The sequence below is a fragment of the Staurois parvus genome, unplaced genomic scaffold, assembly GCF_062004578.1.
Source record: "Staurois parvus isolate SC_StPar_1 unplaced genomic scaffold, SC_StPar_1.0 ptg000209l, whole genome shotgun sequence".
Taxonomy (NCBI): domain Eukaryota; kingdom Metazoa; phylum Chordata; class Amphibia; order Anura; family Ranidae; genus Staurois; species Staurois parvus.
The window spans coordinates 5,645,782-5,664,197 of NW_028318005.1; the positions used below are offsets into that span (position 1 = coordinate 5,645,782).

Genomic DNA, 18,416 nt, shown 5'->3' on the forward strand with positions numbered 1-18,416 from the left:
TTTGGAAGTAGTGCCATTTCTGGAAGTCCGAGGTTGACATTGTTTGGTTTCTGTTTAGCTGGGACAGCTACATTGGTATCCTTTATACTTTCTTGATCCTTCATCATGAGACCCACACAAGGGAGTGTGCCGATTCTAGAAACTGTTCTGATGATTGTGAGTGTCTTCATGAAATGCATTTTTTATATTAATACCATTGTCGTTTTTCCGAAATATGATATATATATATATATCACCACTTTATGAAGATCTTTATAAACTGAGAATCAAGTGTGTAAATGAAGACATTTTCTACTGCCTGTACATGATTCTTTTTGGTGGTTTAATCATAAGGATATGTCATCATCAGATTCCTAGTTTATATTTGTCAATTAGGACTGTTTTTTTTAATAATGTATAAATAAAATATGTAATTTTAATGCTTTATACCGGTTTATGTTGATATCTGCACACTGCCTAAAAATTTCATCCAATACCCTTATATATTTAATTAGTAGAAGAGATGTAGAGTAGAAGGAACAATTTGTTTAGCCTGTCTGAATCTATATATATCTATATATAGATATATATATCTATCTATATCTATATATATAATCAACAAATTCCTCCTTCCCTGGTACCTAGTCCCCTAATGTATATTTCATACTATGCCAACCTACTCTCCTATATGTTTTTGTGGCTGTCAGATGGTAGATTTAGGAACAGAGTTTATCAAATGATATATACACAATTACTATTAAATCCTTCTTTAACAAAAACCATCATGAGGTCCTACTGATGAAACAATGTGAAGTATTCATGAAACCAAATTCAAACTTGCTCATATTTTTACTGAAGCCAAATAGGTTATTACTCACATATGCAAGATTCAGTCCACTCCCTTAATGGAAGAGAAGTACTGAGTTTCCCATGTCATGTTCTTTGAAAAGCTTACTGTCCAGAAAACTGATACAATAGAAACATTCTGTAATGTATGAGAATCACGGACTGAGTACTATCTCCTCCATACCTTCAACTTAGACTCTGACTAAATGAAGGCTGTTCCTCCATGGCTGCTTATATTGTTCCCTCTCCAAGCTACGGATTCTTCCCTCCCTTTACCCATTTCCCTTCATTCCTCTCTTTCACTCTTCTCTTTCGCTCCCAGATTCTATCTCCTGGGGGGGTTATGGGGGTCCGTAATTGATAGTTCTATTTTCCCCGTCCCTCTTGTCATTCAGTAGCTGCAGCCATATATCTTGGTTGCTCTAGCCCCATTAAAGGGCACTGCTCTCATACTTGTTTTAGTTCTGTTTTTATAACAGTATGTTCATAACATATGATGTACAGTATCACGTCAAGCATTTCACAATCTAGTCTCTGTCAATGTTTGCACACTGTGAATGTGCTTTTTTCCTGGAACTGAAAAAACTTCACAGCCTGAATGGAAAAGCCTGTTCCCCACCAGTATGCTGTACAGAAGGACCCTTGCTTTCTGTAGAGAAGCAGTGTTCTCTCTGAAGAGGTCTGACACACCTTGGGTCAGAGCTAGAGCTCTTCAATAAGAAAAACTCTGACACAAAGGGGGCATGTTAGACCCCTACAGACAGACCACTGATCTGCATAGAGAGCAAAGATCCTTTTCTGAATCATGCTGGCAGGGGACAGGCTTTTATACCTAGGCTCTGCTTGGTCTCTAAAGAAAACAAAGTTTAAGACCCCATTCACACCTAGTGATTTGAAATGCATTCTTTTTCTCAAATAGCACACACATGGAACCCCATTGATTTCAATTGGCTGACTTATGTGCTACAAAGTTACTCAAGGAGCTTTTTGCAGCGTTCTGGTATATCCTTTTTGCATTTTTGTGCACGGCAAATTGCACATTTGCTTCCCGTGTTTGGGATGCCATTAACAATTAATGCACAATGCACGTTTTTTGAACACTCTGAGAACCAAGGCAGAACGCGTTTTTTTGTACGCGTTCCCAAATGTTACGGTTTTGATCTGATGCACTTGGAATGCATTTACTAGATTTGAACTGAAAGTTCAGCTGGGCTTTAAGTACAGCACAGACCTCTTCAGACAAGCAGATAATGAACTGAAGCCTTGGCTGCTCTACAGCATCAGATGTGGCAGTGACTCACACCAGAGGCAGTCATTGTCCAATGCACAAAACAGCTGATTCTCAGGAGAGGGAGTCTCTGCCTACTACTCACATTAAAAAAAAAAATCCTCATTCCCCTTCACTACTTAGCTAGGAGGACACAAGGTTGCTGTTATTTTAAGTTCCACGAAGGTTTTTGTGCAGAATTATGGTTGCTTGGTGTCAGCATTAGAGCTAGCTTAGCAATAAATAAGGGAATAAGTTCTACCGATTTCTACAACATTACCCATTTGCTTGACTAGTCATCAAGCCAGGGTCTTGTGAACAAGTTCAGGTCTACCCCTCTATACAACCACACAGATGCTGAAACAAAACACTTGGCGTGTATAGCTTTTAAATGTTATTAATTTTTATATCCTCCTCTCTCTGCAGTGACATTACAAAGGGGCTGGGCACACTTCTGCAATTAGAATTTGTGTGTTCGTAGCCTTGGATCACATGCTGTCTTTGCTCCTACTGCCAGCAGCAATTTCCCAAAAAATATAAGAGCAATTTCAAACAAAATGTATTCCAAAAAACACTGCAACTGTGCTCATTATGGTGTGCGTTTGTATATGTGTGTATATATATATGTGTGTGTGTATATATATATGCATGTATGAGATTATATATATATAAAATAACCCATAAAGAGGTAAGATACTTAATGTCAATCTAGAGTAAAGCTAAATTGTAAATCTAGAGTTGACCACGCCCCCAGTCTTCTGGGTTAAATGACAGCCATCATCATTCAACCTACATCCTCTCAGCCCACGTTGTCATAGACCCGCCCCCCCAGCATGTGAGTGATCGCTGAAGCAAAAGCAGTTCAACGATGAGCCTCCTTCTAGCATGCTCCTTGACAGACCATGAGCTTTTGAATCTTTAAAAGCCACATTATAACAACTAAGGCAGATTTGAAATTGATTGCTGGCTGGAGAGAACTTCTTAGTATCGATATAAACCACAATGTCCCCACTGGGGAGATTCCCTCTTACTTCCTGTTCTGGTGATAGTCTTTGTGTCATGGCATCAATAGCACAGGAAGTGAGAAATCTCCCCAGAAGGCCCAGAGAGTAATAAAAAAAAAATTCTCATTCTATTCAAAATTAACACAAGAAAAATGGCTGGAAATGGGCCAAAGAGGTCATGCACACAGGCTTCAAACCTCTGACTTATTTCTAGCAGAAATCCCCTGACTGTGCTCAGAATCTAATTTCCTTCAAGTCACAATGTTCCAGCCGGCAAAGAAAACCAGCGGGGAATTTGGCAAGCTTCAAATGAGAGAGATAAAAAGCACATCTGGTGACAAAAAGAAACATGTGTAGGGCAAAGCCCATATAGGAAACAGAGGTCTCCATCCCAGCCAATAGAACTTGTGACAGATTTACTTGCTAGAGAGCAAAACTCCTATCTCTTGACATGAAGAAAAACACTTTGTTTAATGAGATGTTAAGGCTGCACAAAATGTAACAACTCTGTTCAGCAAATACCCAGTTCTGACAATCAAATAAATATACAACGATGTTTAATCCCAACCTAATCCAATGCCTGATACAACATTTTGGTGAGGACTGGGCCATAATGGGAGTTTCCAAATGTTGGAGACCTGCGGTGGTGATGATCCTTCGTTCTCTTTCATGAGAAGAGAGAGCAGGGATCCATTAACTGTACATGTACACTTCAGTCAATCATGCCATTTACACAAAAAACTGCAATGGGTTCTTGTACTACTGTCAAGACGTCTCCATGCTTTAATTTCTTGAGGAGACATTTGCCAATATGTGCCTAGCCTAAAGCTAACAAGGGGTGGACTATTCAGCTTCACTTCACAAAGATGACAATCACTTCCAATGTTGGATGTCATTACCTTCAATGAATAACAAATGACCTGATCCTTGCCTAAACGTAATATTAAGATTATTTTAAATGGTTCATGATCAGACTTTAGACACGTTACAATCAAATTTACAATGGCCTTTCAATTTACCACCAACTATTCATTACGAGAAACTATCTGGCAAGATATAAATTAATTTAACGGTTTAGATAGGCCCTTGCAGTATGGGTGAAGATGTTGGGATCACTGAAACAACTCCTAGACATCACATTCTGCTTTAATGTCAAGCTATTATCACAAGCCATTATTAAAACAAGTGAAGTGGAAGCACACATGAAGTGTCAGAAGGTAGTTTCACAAATTTTGAAGAGCAATTCAGATGTTCTGTAACTTGGGGCATTGTATTATGTTAAGACAGACTTTGGCCCATGCCCTCCCATTTACTGCACCTTATTAATTGTCATAATAGAACTAACTAAATAAGTAAAGATTTATTATTTTATATGGAAAAACTAGATATGTTAATTGTGCATAAGCAGTACACTGAAAAATTCTGTCGTTCGACCTTTTTTTTTTTTTGCCACCTAAAAATAGAAGTCCTGTCCTGGTATGTGAGGATGCCTGGGTAATCCTGTACCTATATCCTTATAGCGTGTATATCTGCAGTATGAGATTAAGGCACATCTGCCACTGACTGTTAGTTTTTGGAGAACTGTAATGAGATTTGGTTATATTACTTCTGTGCTGCTCACGGTTATTTTTCCTAGAGTCTCTGACATGAGGAAGAAAATCCCTGCCTCTACCACAATAGCCACCACCACACAGAGACTACAGTGCAAAAAGGGCATAGTAAATCAGTAATGACGAAAGATCAACTGCAGGAAGACCAACTGCTAACTGCCACTGACATCCCAATGACACTAATACAGTGATAAGCGCAAATAAAAAAGCACTGACACTGTACTAATGACACTGGGCAGGAAGAGGGTAACATCTGGGGCTATCAAAGGGTTAACAGTGTGCTGTTTTACATAATGTGCTGTGTGTTTTACTAGGGAAACATGCTGCTGTGCAGAGAAATACATAGCAGCATGCTCTTCTTGGCAGGAGAGAGACCTGTCTTGTTTACACACAGGTCATTCCCCTGTCAGTGTTACTCAGTGATGATTGCCAGGTGCCGGTGGGGAATCTCCAGCCTGGAACAGGTGATTCACATCTGTAGCCGCCAATGGCAGGGGGTAAGGTGGCACGCGCGCCCCCTACACAGAAATGTATATATACACGTGATTTTGTGCAGCCCTGCAGCAGTAGTTTTACTACAGGGCGGTGGAGAAGCAGTTAAATTGAGTATACTCTAACCATGCACTCAATGGGCTGTGGCATGTTGGGAGTATTCTGGAGAGGGGAAAAGCATTGTCCATAAGAAGAGGGGATTCCTGTTGTTGCCATTTAAGGAAAATAGTGCTCATTCTAGTTGTAGGGAAGGAGGCAAGTCTGAACAACAGGGTCAAAGGGCTCAGCCGGGATGAAAGAAGGCCTTTCCATAGGTAAAAGTGAAACTATAAGTGGGCACTTACACTCCCCAAAGACACCCTGTACTCAAATGCCATGAACCAAAATAAACAATATATAGTGCTACATGCAGTCCAACACAAATATGAAAATACTGTTTTTGTGCCACCAAATCTTCCCAAAGTGCTTCACCTCCTGTGTCACCACAATGCACTCACCAAAGATCCATGACCCTCTCATTTAAAAGAAAAGGTCATAAACGCGGTTTGCTTCTCCAACTGTTGTTCCTCACTTTTCCTTTAATCATCACATTCTGTCTTTGTGGTCCTTGGGTGACATTGATGGAGAGACATCGGGTACATAGGACAAGTGATGATTGGAGGAAAAGCGAGGAACAGCAGTTGGAGAGCATCTGGGGCAAACAGCATTTATGACCTCTTCTTTAAAATAAGAGGGTCATGGACCTTTGGTGAGTGCATTGTGGTGACACAGGAGGTGAAGCTCTTTGGAAATACTGTTTCTGTGCCACTGAATCTTCCCATATTGGTGTTGGACTGCATGTAGCACTGTTTATGTCATCTTGGTTTATGGCATTTGGAGATTGAGTGTGTCTTTGGGGACTGTAAGCGCCCACTTATAGTTTCACTTTCACGACTAGAAGCACCACTAGGTGCTCCTAAAGGGGCATCTACAAAAATATTGCAACGCACCTATATGGTGCAGCTGTAAATAAGGTTTCACTATAAATGGAAAAATGTATCGCTACTCACACTAAACGCTAAAAATACGTGCGTATATACATATACATATAAGTGTCAAAAAGTGCATCAATAAGTAAAAAATCAAACAAATTAACTGATAAAGTGATATCATGCAAAAAAAAAAAATTACCTATACAGACACTAATAAATGTGAACACAAACATAAAACACTCCAACAGTGATGGTGATTGATACTGATTACAGCTACTAATAATGTGTATTAAATGCAACCCTCAAAAATATGTGCATAAAAGTACAAAAATGAAAAAACCTGTACAAATACACACACATATATCTATACATACCCCATTCAGTGAAAACACAATAGATGAGATCAAATGTGAATATACGTGAACATAATACAGTGCAACCGCACACAACAATGTCTATTCAGTGCTCATAAAGTCCAATATATGCAGATGACAACACTCAGATGAAAAAAATATCGATAACACTCGTGCTGGTATTTGTGTGAAAGTGGATATGGTAGTTGACAGAAGATAATCCAATCACCGGCTGGATAAGCCTTTCACCTTATAACTTCGACCCTTGCGGGTCAAAGCGCTTTTTGGGATCCCTCTCACAGATCCTCCAAGTCTGCTGTCACTCCAAAGAACCGCTCCCACTGCACACAAATCTCCCTCAAGGGGTCAGCACTCCACTAATGGCTCCTCTCCAGGTAAGATCAAGTGCAGCGCCAATACCTCATTTGGAACATAAAACACATGCTCCCATAGTGTAGTATATTTATTACTAATATAGGGACAGTAACAATAAAATGCGCACTCACATTAAATGGTAGCAATCACAACTCCAACCCCATGCTTTCGGATGAGGTGAATATGTATGGGTGTATAACAGGTGTACCAAGATGGCCCCTACGCCGAAAGTGTGTCACTACAACAGGCCGACGCGTTGCGTCACAGTACCATGTGACTTCCTCAGGCCTCAGAGCCCTGAGGAAGTCACATGGATCTGTGACGCAACGCGTTGGCCTGATGTAGTGACACACTTTCGGCACAGCGGCCATCTTGGTACACCCGTTGTCCACCCATACATATTCGCCTCATCCGAAAGCATGGGGTTGGAGTTGTGATTGCTACCATTTAATGTGAGTGCGCATTTTATTGTTACTGTCCCTATATTAGTAATAAATATACTACACTATGGGAGCATGTGTTTTATGTTCCAAATGAGGTATTGGCGCTGCACTTGATCTTACCTGGAGAGGAGCCATTAGTGGAGTGCTGACCCCTTGAGGGAGATTTGTGTGCAGTGGGAGCGGTTCTTTGGAGTGACAGCAGACTTGGAGGATCTGTGAGAGGGATCCCAAAAAGCGCTTTGACCTGCAAGGGTGGAAGTTATAAGGTGACAGGCTTATCCAGCCGGTGGTCGGATTATCTTCTGTCAACTACCATATCCACTTTCACACAAATACCAACACGAGTGTTGTCGATATTTTTTCATCTGAGTGTTGTCATCTGCATATATTGGACTTTATGAGCACTGAATAGACATTTTTGTGTGCGGTTGCACTGTATTATGTTCACGTATATGCACATGAGATCTCATCTACTGTGTTTTCACTGAATGGGGTATGTATAGATATATGTGTGTGTATTTGTACAGGTTTTTTCATTTTTGTATTTTTATGCACATATTTTTGAGGGTTGCATTTAATACACATTATTAGTAGCTGTAATCAGTATCAATCACCATCACTGTTGGAGTGTTTTATGTTTGTGTTCACATTTATTAGTGTCTGTATAGGTAATTTTTTTTGCATGATATCACTTTGTTATCAGTTAATTTGTTTGATTTTTTACTTATTGATACACTATTTGACAATTATATGTATATGGATATACGCACGTATTGTTATCGTTTAGTGTGAGTAGCGCTACATTTTTCCATTTATATGTTCATGTTAATCATTGGTATATGATTTAATGTTAGCAGCTTCTCTTGGTTAGATATAGTCGGACATTGTTGAGCGCAGGAGGTTCACACCATTATTGCTAAGGTTTCACTATATTTTGGGTTTTACTTTGTTATTATGGTTTTGCACAGGTAGTAATTTAGCTTGGAGGAAAGGCGCCATATCGCTTTTATTTTTCTTTCCATAGGTCAGTGTCCCATACCTGTAATATTGCTTGAGCTGTAATGGGCAAAAGATCTTTTGGGGGCGTTTGTCAGAATTCGTCACAGGCAAGGCTGTAAGATCGAGGCACATGAGATCATTTTCCAAATAAGTCCAAAATTTGGTAGTTTTGATACCAATCTACCACCCTGAGTAAAGAGGTTGCATGAAAATATAGCAAATATCAGAGAGGAAGCCAGCCCTCTCCTGTTCCTAGGTAAAGATAATATAGTTTGTCAAATACTGGATTTTTTATGCTGCCATATGAAGGCAGGGATATCTGTATTCAGATAGAGGAATAAACCCGGAGGCGGGGGGACTGGGATATCTTGAAAAGTATTCAGTAATTTCGGCAATATCTCCATTTTGATGCCACGCATACGTACAAACCAAGAGATATGTGTTTTATCATAAGATTTAAGACAGGCACGAACCAACTGAGAAGAGGTGTACAGTTAAGGTCAGCCATAGTGGAATACAGGGACAAATTTGAATTTCAAGGCATTTGATAGCTTTCTGTTGCCATTTCAATGCAAAGTTGTGTTTGAGATGGGATACTGTTAAATGAGACAAAGTGATATTTAAAGCGTACTTCTTATCATAATTCACTTTAAAAGTGCTCATTGCTCCAAATTCCTCAAATGTCCATACAAGAGGCAGGATAGAGATAAGGGGATTAATGACGTAAAGCAGGAGATCCGCATACAGGGAAAGTTTATATTGATGTTGACCTACTGTAATGCCTTGAATGTCAGGGTTCTGTCGTATGGCTATTGCAAGGTGTTCCATGGTAAGGATATATAATAGCGAGGAGAGAGCAACGTGGACAGGTGCCATTGTGGACCCAGATAGGATCCGAAAAAAGGCCTTTGGAGTGAGTCCGTGCTGAAAGGTACTTCTATAAGGGTAACATTTTACTTAGGAGGCCAGGGCCAACACCTATCTGTTGAAGCGTTTGTTAATGAAATGAGCAGTGAACATGGTCAAACACCTTTTCGGCATCAACCAAGAGTAAACAGGCCAGGATGTGGCATTTTTGAGCATGCTCCATTAGGGTAAATGTTTAAAGGGTATTATTCCTAGCCTCTCTATCTGGGGTAAAGCCTACCTGGTCAAGATAAATCTAATCGGAGATCAAAGGCATGAGTCGGTTAGTTATTAGTATAGAATACATATGAATATCTATATCAGGGATAAAGGTCTGTAACTACCACAAGCCATAGGATCTTTACCCGGTTTCGGCAATATGGTGATATGTGCTTTGAGCACTTACATCAGGAAAGAGGAGTCTGGAAACATCACATTAATTGTTGCGGTCAAGATTGAGGCAAGGATATCTTGAAGAAGTATAGCTATCAGGGCATGGACTTTTATTGTTCTGAAGGAAGAGATTACCACCACAAGCTCTTCCTCCATAAAGTGTTGGTCAAGATCGTGCACGGTCTCTGGAGGAATGGTGGGAAGGGCGGTCCAGGCAATATAGTCTGCTATTCTAGATGTATGGACTTCTGGAGTCAAGGTAGAAGGACAAGAAGACAAGTTGTATAGTCTGTCATAGAAAGACCAAAGCAAGATTTATTTGGGATTATGGTTAAGTTGACCATCGGGGCATTTGATTTTCAGAATGGAGGTATTGCTGTTTCTGGCATACAATGCCCTGGTCAGCGACCTTCCCAGTTTATTGGCTTCAACGTAGTAAAACTTGTGCATCTTGTCCCTAATTGACATAGGTTTTTGGTCCAACAGTTCCAACAGTCAAAGACTGTGTGTCTGAAGGTGCAAGCAAGGTAGACTCAGTTTATGGGATTTCTCCAATGTAGAGATTTGACTCAATAGGTCTTTGATTTTGGCAAGACAGTCATTCCTGAGCAGGAAACCAGGTTTAATAAGAACACCCTGTACAACACATTTTAAACGCTTCCCACTGGTAGGAGCAGGGAATGTTTCAAATATTTGAAAAAAAAAGTCAAGGAATTTCAAGGAGGGCACTTACTGTACTTTTCACATAAACCTATGCATTTTCCACAAGCAAATAACTTCCTTTGAAAGAACATTCAAAAAAATCTATCATTTATACTTCACCAATTGAGGATCAGTTGTGGATGGTACACTAGTAGACAATCAAACATATATTATTTTCAAATGGCCCCATATTTACCAACAATGGCATTTTACATGCCTTTTAAGTAAAAAAACAAAACAAAACAAAACTGCTTACCAACAAGCATTTTCATAAAGAACAGGAAATTACTTAAAAGCATTGGGTATAAAAATGCTTGCAAAACACACACAAGACACATGAAAAAACATTTCCAAATGCATGTGTGTCTTTTGGGGTAGTATAAAAAAAAACATAGCAAAGGTTTACAATACACAATGCTTTAGCAAAATAAAACTCATCCAATTTGGGTATACAAGCTACTTTAACTGGAGAAAGAAAAGTAGAAGTTTATATCTCATGTAAACCAACTAAAAATGTCTGTAATTCAGTCCTAATCTGCCACATCTTTGACATGATGAATCCATTAGGAATGGAAAAAAAATTACTGAAAGGGTGTAATTAGTCAAATCCTTCTTGGCTTGGCTTGCTTTGCCGATAATGTCCAGTTCTCTTTAATTTGTCTATATTCTATGGTTTGGCATCGACGCCACAGTCAAAGATTACACAATGAGACACCATCACTGAATCTAGAACATTCTTCTCTTCCAGCACTGCCAGCACCCCAAGATTGCCTTATTACAAGAACTCAACATGTAATTAAACATCACCATCTGTGTGTTGTGGTAATGAGCAAGAAAACACACATATAAAGCAGATCTTCACCCTCATGAGACACTTCTCTCCTATTCACCCCTCCTCCCTTCCGCTAGCAGAATAGGGTTGTCTTTTTTTTCTGGTTTGTTTACTTTTTTGGTTAAAAGAAAAAGTGCAGCCCCGTCCCCCCTTGCACATCATTCGCCTAGGCGCATTACATATCCTAGGAGGCAAAGCACTTTATTTAGAAAAGAAAAGGGGGGCGTGCCTAACGCAGCATAATCAGGAGGCACTCCGGCTGAACCAGGAAGAGCTGGTTGGCCTCGTGATTATGTAATCATCAATATGGCAGGGCAAAACAGAGAAGTGGCAGAGAACAAGAGGATCTCAGCAGGATAACGCTAGTTCTTCTGGGTGGGCGAGTATCGAAAACTTACACAATGGACCACCCAGTAAGCGTGAAATTGTGAAAAAAAGGGTGTGGTGGGCAGAGGTCCACTTTAATGCAGTGCTGTGCCATTCATTTTTTTAATGCCAACTCTAATGCACCTAATAAGCGCAATTCAATGCACATGCGTTTACAGTGCAGTGCACATGCATGTGACCCATCTGTGCACTTAGGTGCGATGTGGTGAAATGTTGCAGGTGCATTATAACCTGCGTGGTGGTGTGTAGGCAATTTAAAATAAATGGGCCACTATACTGCAACATAAGTTGCAGGCAAAGCTGTTAATATGCATGCGATAAGGCACTGCAATGCAACAGAAAGCTCTAAATGAACGCATGGGGGCTATTTACTAAAGCTGGCGCACTCAGAATCTGGTGCAACTGTACATGGTAGCGTATCAGCCTCTAACTTCAGCTTGTTCAGTTAAGCTTTGGCGATAAAACCTGGAAGCCGATTGGTTTCCATACAGAACTGCACTGAATTCTGCACTCTCCAGTTTTAGTAAATAGCCCCCATAGTGTCGGTACATTGTAATATGTCCACAAAGCAAGTTTCTTTATATATATATATATATATATATATATTTGTGTGTGCTGCCGTTTCTCTTACTCATCACACTTCTGAAAAAAGCTCTTATCCCATGATAGCAACTGCTGAAGCAAGCCATTAAAACAGATAATGGAATTGTCCTTGGTGTTCCTTGACAGTGTTTTGTCCTCCCTGTTGAACTGAATGTGGTTTACTGATCTGCCTTGACATAACATGAACAATATGTGTTTGAAACAAGTCCCAAATTACAACCTCAGCAAAAGACTGCTGACATACACACGTTACAGTTAGGTATCAGACAACTTGTAAAGTCTAACATGCATATTATTAAATGGATAAAAACAAAGGTTAAATCGTACTTTTTAATTCATGCTGCTGCCAAGGATATTTTACTACATATAAAAGGTTTAGCAACTAGAGAGAGAGAGAGAGAGATAGAGAGGAGAGATATAGAGAGGAGAGAGAGAGATACGAGAGAGGAGAGAGAGAGATACGAGAGAGGAGAGAGAGATAGATAGGAGAGAGAGAGAGAGAGAGGTGAGAGATATAGAGAGGGGAGACAGAGATATAGAGAGGGGAGAGAGAGATATAGAGAGGGGAGAGAGATATAGAGAGGAGAGAGAGAGATATAGAGAGGAGAGAGAGAGATATAGAGAGGAGAGAGAGAGAGGGATATAGAGAGGCGAGAGAGATATACAGAGAGATAGCAATATAGAGAGGAGAGAGAGAGATATAGAGAGGGGAGAGATATATAGAGAGAGGAGAGAGAGATATAGAGAGGAGAGAGAGATATAGAGAGGAGAGAGAGATATAGAGAGGAGAGAGAGATATAGAGAGGCGAGAGAGATATAGAGAGGCGAGAGAGATATAGAGAGGAGAGAGAGATATAGAGAGGAGAGAGAGATATAGAGAGATAGCAATATAGAGAGGAGAGAGAGAGAGATATAGAGAGGAGAGAGAGATATAGAGAGGAGAGAGAGATATAGAGAGGAGAGAGAGATATAGAGAGGCGAGAGAGATATAGAGAGGAGAGAGAGATATAGAGAGGGGAGAGATATATAGAGAGGGAGAGATATAGAGAGGAGGGAGAGATATAGAGAGGAGAGAGAGATATAGAGAGGAGAGAGAGATATAGAGAGGCGAGAGAGAGATAGAGAGGGGAGAGAGATATAGAGAGGAGAGAGAGAGATATAGAGAGGCGAGAGAGATATAGAGAGGCGAGAGAGATATAGAGAGGCGAGAGAGATATAGAGAGGAGAGAGAGAGATATAGAGAGGAGAGAGAGAGAGATAGAGAGGAGAGAGAGAGAGATAGAGAGGAGAGAGAGAGATATAGAGAGGGGAGAGAGATATAGAGAGGAGAGAGAGATATAGAGAGGAGAGAGAGATATAGAGAGGCGAGAGAGATATAGAGAGGAGAGAGAGATATAGAGAGGAGAGAGAGAGATAAAGAGAGGGGAGAGAGAGATATAGAGAGGGGAGAGAGATATAGAGAGGGGAGAGAGATATAGAGAGGGGAGAGAGATATAGAGAGGGGAGAGAGATATAGAGAGGAGAGAGAGCTATAGAGAGGAGAGAGAGAGCTATAGAGAGGGGAGAGAGAGATATACAGAGGGGAGAGAGATAGAGAGGGGAGAGAGACGGGGAGAGAGACAGAGAGATAGAGAGGGGAGAGAGATAGAGAGGGGAGAGAGATATAGAGAGATAGCGATATAGAGAGATAGCGATATAGAGAGGAGATTATATATATATATATATATGAGAGAGAGAGCGCAAGAGAGAGAGAGCGTGCGCGAGAAAGAGAGGGTGCGCGTGCGCGCGAGAGAGAAAAACTGTTCGTTACCTTTGGAGAACAGGCTGTACACTTGTCAAATGCGAGGCTGACTGGCAAAACGTTGTCAAACCTTGACAAGAATCCTCTAATCTGATAAAAAATATAAAATGACATAAAAGTTAACCGAGTTAATTTTTTAAATTCTGCTTTGAAATACAAAATATTTATAGTGGTGTAGAATGTGCTCAAAGTAGAGACTCTCCTCGCTTAACGGCCAGTTTACCAACTGCTCGGGTTACGACTGGCTCTCTGGTGTTGAGACCGCTCATGCTTACTGTACAAATGGACGATTGTACAGTACAACTGTGCTGTACAGTACTGTAGTTTGATGTTCCATCAAAGTCTATTTTTGAACATTTTCCTTATTCAGAATATTGCAATGTATATACTGTATACAGTTCCTTACTTAACGACCATTTCACTTACCAACCTAGTCCTTGGAATGAAACTTGGTCATTCAGTGAGGTGTATCTGTAAATGATTCCACAGTGCCACCAAGTGTACAAACAAGAGAATGCAGTTCTGTTCGTGTTTCATCATGTAGGTATTTGCATTAGGAGTTTTCACTTTGCTAAAATGTTGGTGTAAAATCAAGGCATTTTAGCTAAACTTAAGGTGGCTTTTAAGGGTGCAATATGTTTTAAATGGCTCCTGAAGGTTTGGGAAACACCTTTAACTACCCTGGACCTGAATGTGGGCTAAAATATGGCCTCTCATTGGCTAGGACTCTGGCATTGGATATTATAATAAACATGGATTATTGTAAAGATTGCCCCATCTGTTGACATGTATTGTACTGGTTGCCCGTTTGTTCCCAAGATTTTCATATTTTTGTTGCCCACTTATTATCAAATAAGGGCTGTTTGCTAACAGGACTCTATTGCTATAATTTAACACCCTGAAGGTTTGTTACCATCAGACCACACCACTATTGTCCCCATGTTTTGCTGTGGCATACTATATGTGCTGCTATTACGCCTTTTAATTCATCAGTGTGGTTAGGGGGCATCACAGAGCTTGCAAAACACAGAAAAGTTTCCTTAACCTCCCTAGCGGTCTGATTATGTCCGTATTTCTGTGCTGAAAGCGGTACATTTTTTTGCATGGAAATACCATATTTTCCGGCGTATAAGACGACTGGGCATATAAGACGACCCCCTACTTTTCCTGTTAAAATATAGGGTTTGAGCTATACTCGCCGTATAAGACTACCCCTCTTCCAACGCACACCAAATAAAAATGAAAAAACATGAGATTTGATTTCAGTATGGTATTCCAATGATGGGGTGCTATTCCTTCCACTGACACCAATGATGGGGCACGATTCTTCGCTCTGACACCAATGATGGGGCACTATTCCCCCCACTGACACCAATGATGGGGCACGATTCCTCGCTCTGACACCAATGATGGGGCACTATTCCTCCCACTGATACCAATGATGAGGCACTACTCCTCCCACTGACACCAATGATGGGGAATGATTTCATCCACTGACACCAATGATGGGGCACTATTCCTCCCACTGATACCAATGATGGGACACTATTCCTCCCACTGACACCAATGATGGTGCCCCATCAATAGTGTCAGTGCGTGAGGAATAGTGCCCCATCATTAGTGTCAGTGCGTGAGGAATAGTGCCCCATCATTAGTCAGCGGGAGGAATAGTGCCCCATCATTGGTGTCAGTGGGAAGAATCGTGCCCCATCATTGGTGTCAGTGGGAGGAATAGTGTCCCATCATTAGTGTCAGTGGGAGGAATAATGCTCCATCATTGGTGTCAGTGGGAGGAATAGTGCTCCATCATTGGTGTCAGTGGGAGGAAAAGCGCCCCATCATTGGTATCAGTGGCAGGAATTGCGCCCCATCATTGGTATCAGTGGCAGGAAAAGTGCCCCATCATTGGTATCAGTGGGGGGAATAGTGCCCCATCATTGGTGTCAGTGGGGGGGAGGAATAGTGCCCTATCATTGGTGTCAGTGGGAGGAATAGTGCCCCATCATTGGTGTCAGTGGGAGGAATAGCGCCCCATCATTGGTGTCAGTGGGAGGAATAGCGCCCCATCATTGGTGTCAGTGGGAGGAATAGCGCCCCATCATTGGTGTCAGTGGGAGGAATAGCGCCCCATCATTGGTATCAGTGGCAGGAATTGCACCCCATCATTGGTATCAGTGGGGGGAATTGCGCCCCATCATTGGTATCAGTGGGGGGAATAGTGCCCCATCTTTGGTGTCAGTGGGAGGAATAGTGCCCTATCATTGGTGTCAGTGGGAGGAATAGCGTCCCATCATTGGTGTCAGTGGGAGGAATAGCACCCCATCATTGGTGTCAGTGGGAGGAATAGCGCCCCATCATTGGTGTCAGTGGGAGGAATAGCGCCCCATCATTGGTATCAGTGGCAGGAATTGCGCCCCATCATTGGTATCAGTGGGGGGAATAGTGCCCCATCTTTGGTGTCAGTGGGAGGAATAGTGCCCCATCATTGGTGTCAGTGGGGGGGGAGGAATAGTGCCCTATCATTGGTGTCAGTTGGAGGAATAGCAGCCCATCATTGGTGTCAGTGGGAGGAATAGCGCCCCATCATTGGTATCAGTGGGAGGAATAGCGCCCCATCATTGGTATCAGTGGGGGGGGGGAATAGTGCCCCATCATTGGTGTCAGTGGGGGGGGGAATAGTGCCCCATCATTGGTGTCAGTGGGGAGGAGGAATAGTGCCCCATCATTGGTGTCAGTGGGAGGAATAGCGCCCCATCATTGGTATCAGTGGCAGGAATTGCGCCCCATCGTTGGTGTCAGTGGAAGGAATAGTGCCCCATCGTTGGTATCAGTGGCGGGAAAGTGCCCCATCATTGGTATCAGTGGGGAAAATCGTGCACCATCATTGGTGTCAGTGGGGGGGGGGGGGAATAGTGCCCCATCATTGGTGTCAGTGGGGGGGGGAATAGTGCCCCATCATTGGTGTCAGTGGGGGGGGGAATAGTGCCCCATCATTGGTGTCAGTGGGGGGGGGGAATAGTGCCCCATCATTGGTGTCAGTGGGGGGGGGAATAGTGCCCCATCATTGGTGTCAGTGGGGAGGAGGAATAGTGCCCCATCATTGGTGTCAGTGGGGGAGGAACAGTGCCTCATCGTTGGTGTCAGTGTGGAGGAGGAATAGTGCCTCATCGTTGGTGTGAGTGGGGGAGGAATAGTGCCCCATCATTGGTGTCAGTGGGGAGGAGGAATAGTGCCCCATCGTTGGTGTCAGTGGGGGAGGAACAGTGCCTCATCGTTGGTGTCAGTGTGGAGGAGGAATAGTGCCCCATCGTTAGTGTCAGTGGGGGAGAGGAATAGTGCCAAGAGTGTCACAGCATGGTGCTGCTGCACACTTACTGGCCGCTCCCTAACTCGATTTTCGCGGGGCCGCTCGGCTCTGCCTCCTCGCCGGTGATTGGTCACCTGTGTGCCTATCCAGTGCTGGCGCCCAATCACCGGTGAGGAGGCGGAGCCGAGGGGCCGCACGACCATCGAGCGGCTGAACTGAAAGGAGGAGCAGCCGCGCTTCCTGGACCGGATCGTCGTGGGACCGGGACCGGAGCCAGGTAAGGTACAGCAGCCCCCTGCCCGCCCCTGTACTTAGTGTCCCTTCCGTTGGAGGAGGGGGGGCGGCACCGCGCCGCCCCTCGAAATAGTGCCACCCTGACACCGGCTCGCCGTCTACCGGCGTATAAGATGACCCCCGACTTTTCAGAAGATTTTCATGGGATAAAAAGTCGTCTTATACGCCGGAAAATACGGTATGTATTTTTTTTATTGTAGGCCTGTAATTTTTAGGAATAACTCACTGAAATCTGTCCAAACAAGAGTCTAGTAAACATCCCGGGTATAATAAAATTTGAAACACGAAATCATAAATTATAATTTAATAAATAATTATAAAAAATAATATAATAATAAATTTAATTCAATAATATTATCAAACCAAAAACACTGAAATTTGAAATATAGCGCCAAGTTCGCACATCACTGAGCAAAGTCGCAAAATCGTTTTCAGTGTCTGATGACGAATTTCCCCACGAATCATTATCACTCAATTCTGCAAGTGGTTCTGATTTACTATCGCTGTTCTCTAGCTGGTCTAAAACCGCTTCTGACCTAAAGGGACACCTTTTGGACGCCATGGACGTTTCTCAGTTTCCAGGCAGAAAGAACAGTAAAAATGCAGGCAGGGCACAGGACAAAGCTCTCGGGACAAAATGTATGTGAAATGGTTTGATACAGTAATGTTTTACAATGTGATTTTAGTGTATTTAGTGAATGTCACTTTTTGTCATTTTCAAATTTCCCACCAGTTCCGTCCCCCGTACGTCCCGACGCTCGCAGGGGACGGAACCCAGATGACAGATGCCGGCATCCACCGGAGTACATTACAGGGGACACTGCAGGAGGGACATCGTTGGAGCGCAGGACA

The 18,416-nt window shown here is 42.3% G+C and overlaps 1 protein-coding gene across 3 annotated transcripts in view; it reads right to left on the reverse strand.

The window, feature by feature from the left end:
• The window catches only part of ATG7 (autophagy related 7), a 398,197-nt gene that overhangs the window by 300,116 nt on the left and 79,665 nt on the right, over positions 1–18,416 (reverse strand). For all 3 annotated transcript variants that reach the window (XM_089678709.1, XM_089678707.1, XM_089678708.1), the window contains exon 17: positions 13,973–14,053. In XM_089678709.1, the coding sequence (XP_089534835.1) occupies positions 13,973–14,053 (81 nt within the window). The remainder of the gene's footprint in view (positions 1–13,972; positions 14,054–18,416) is intronic.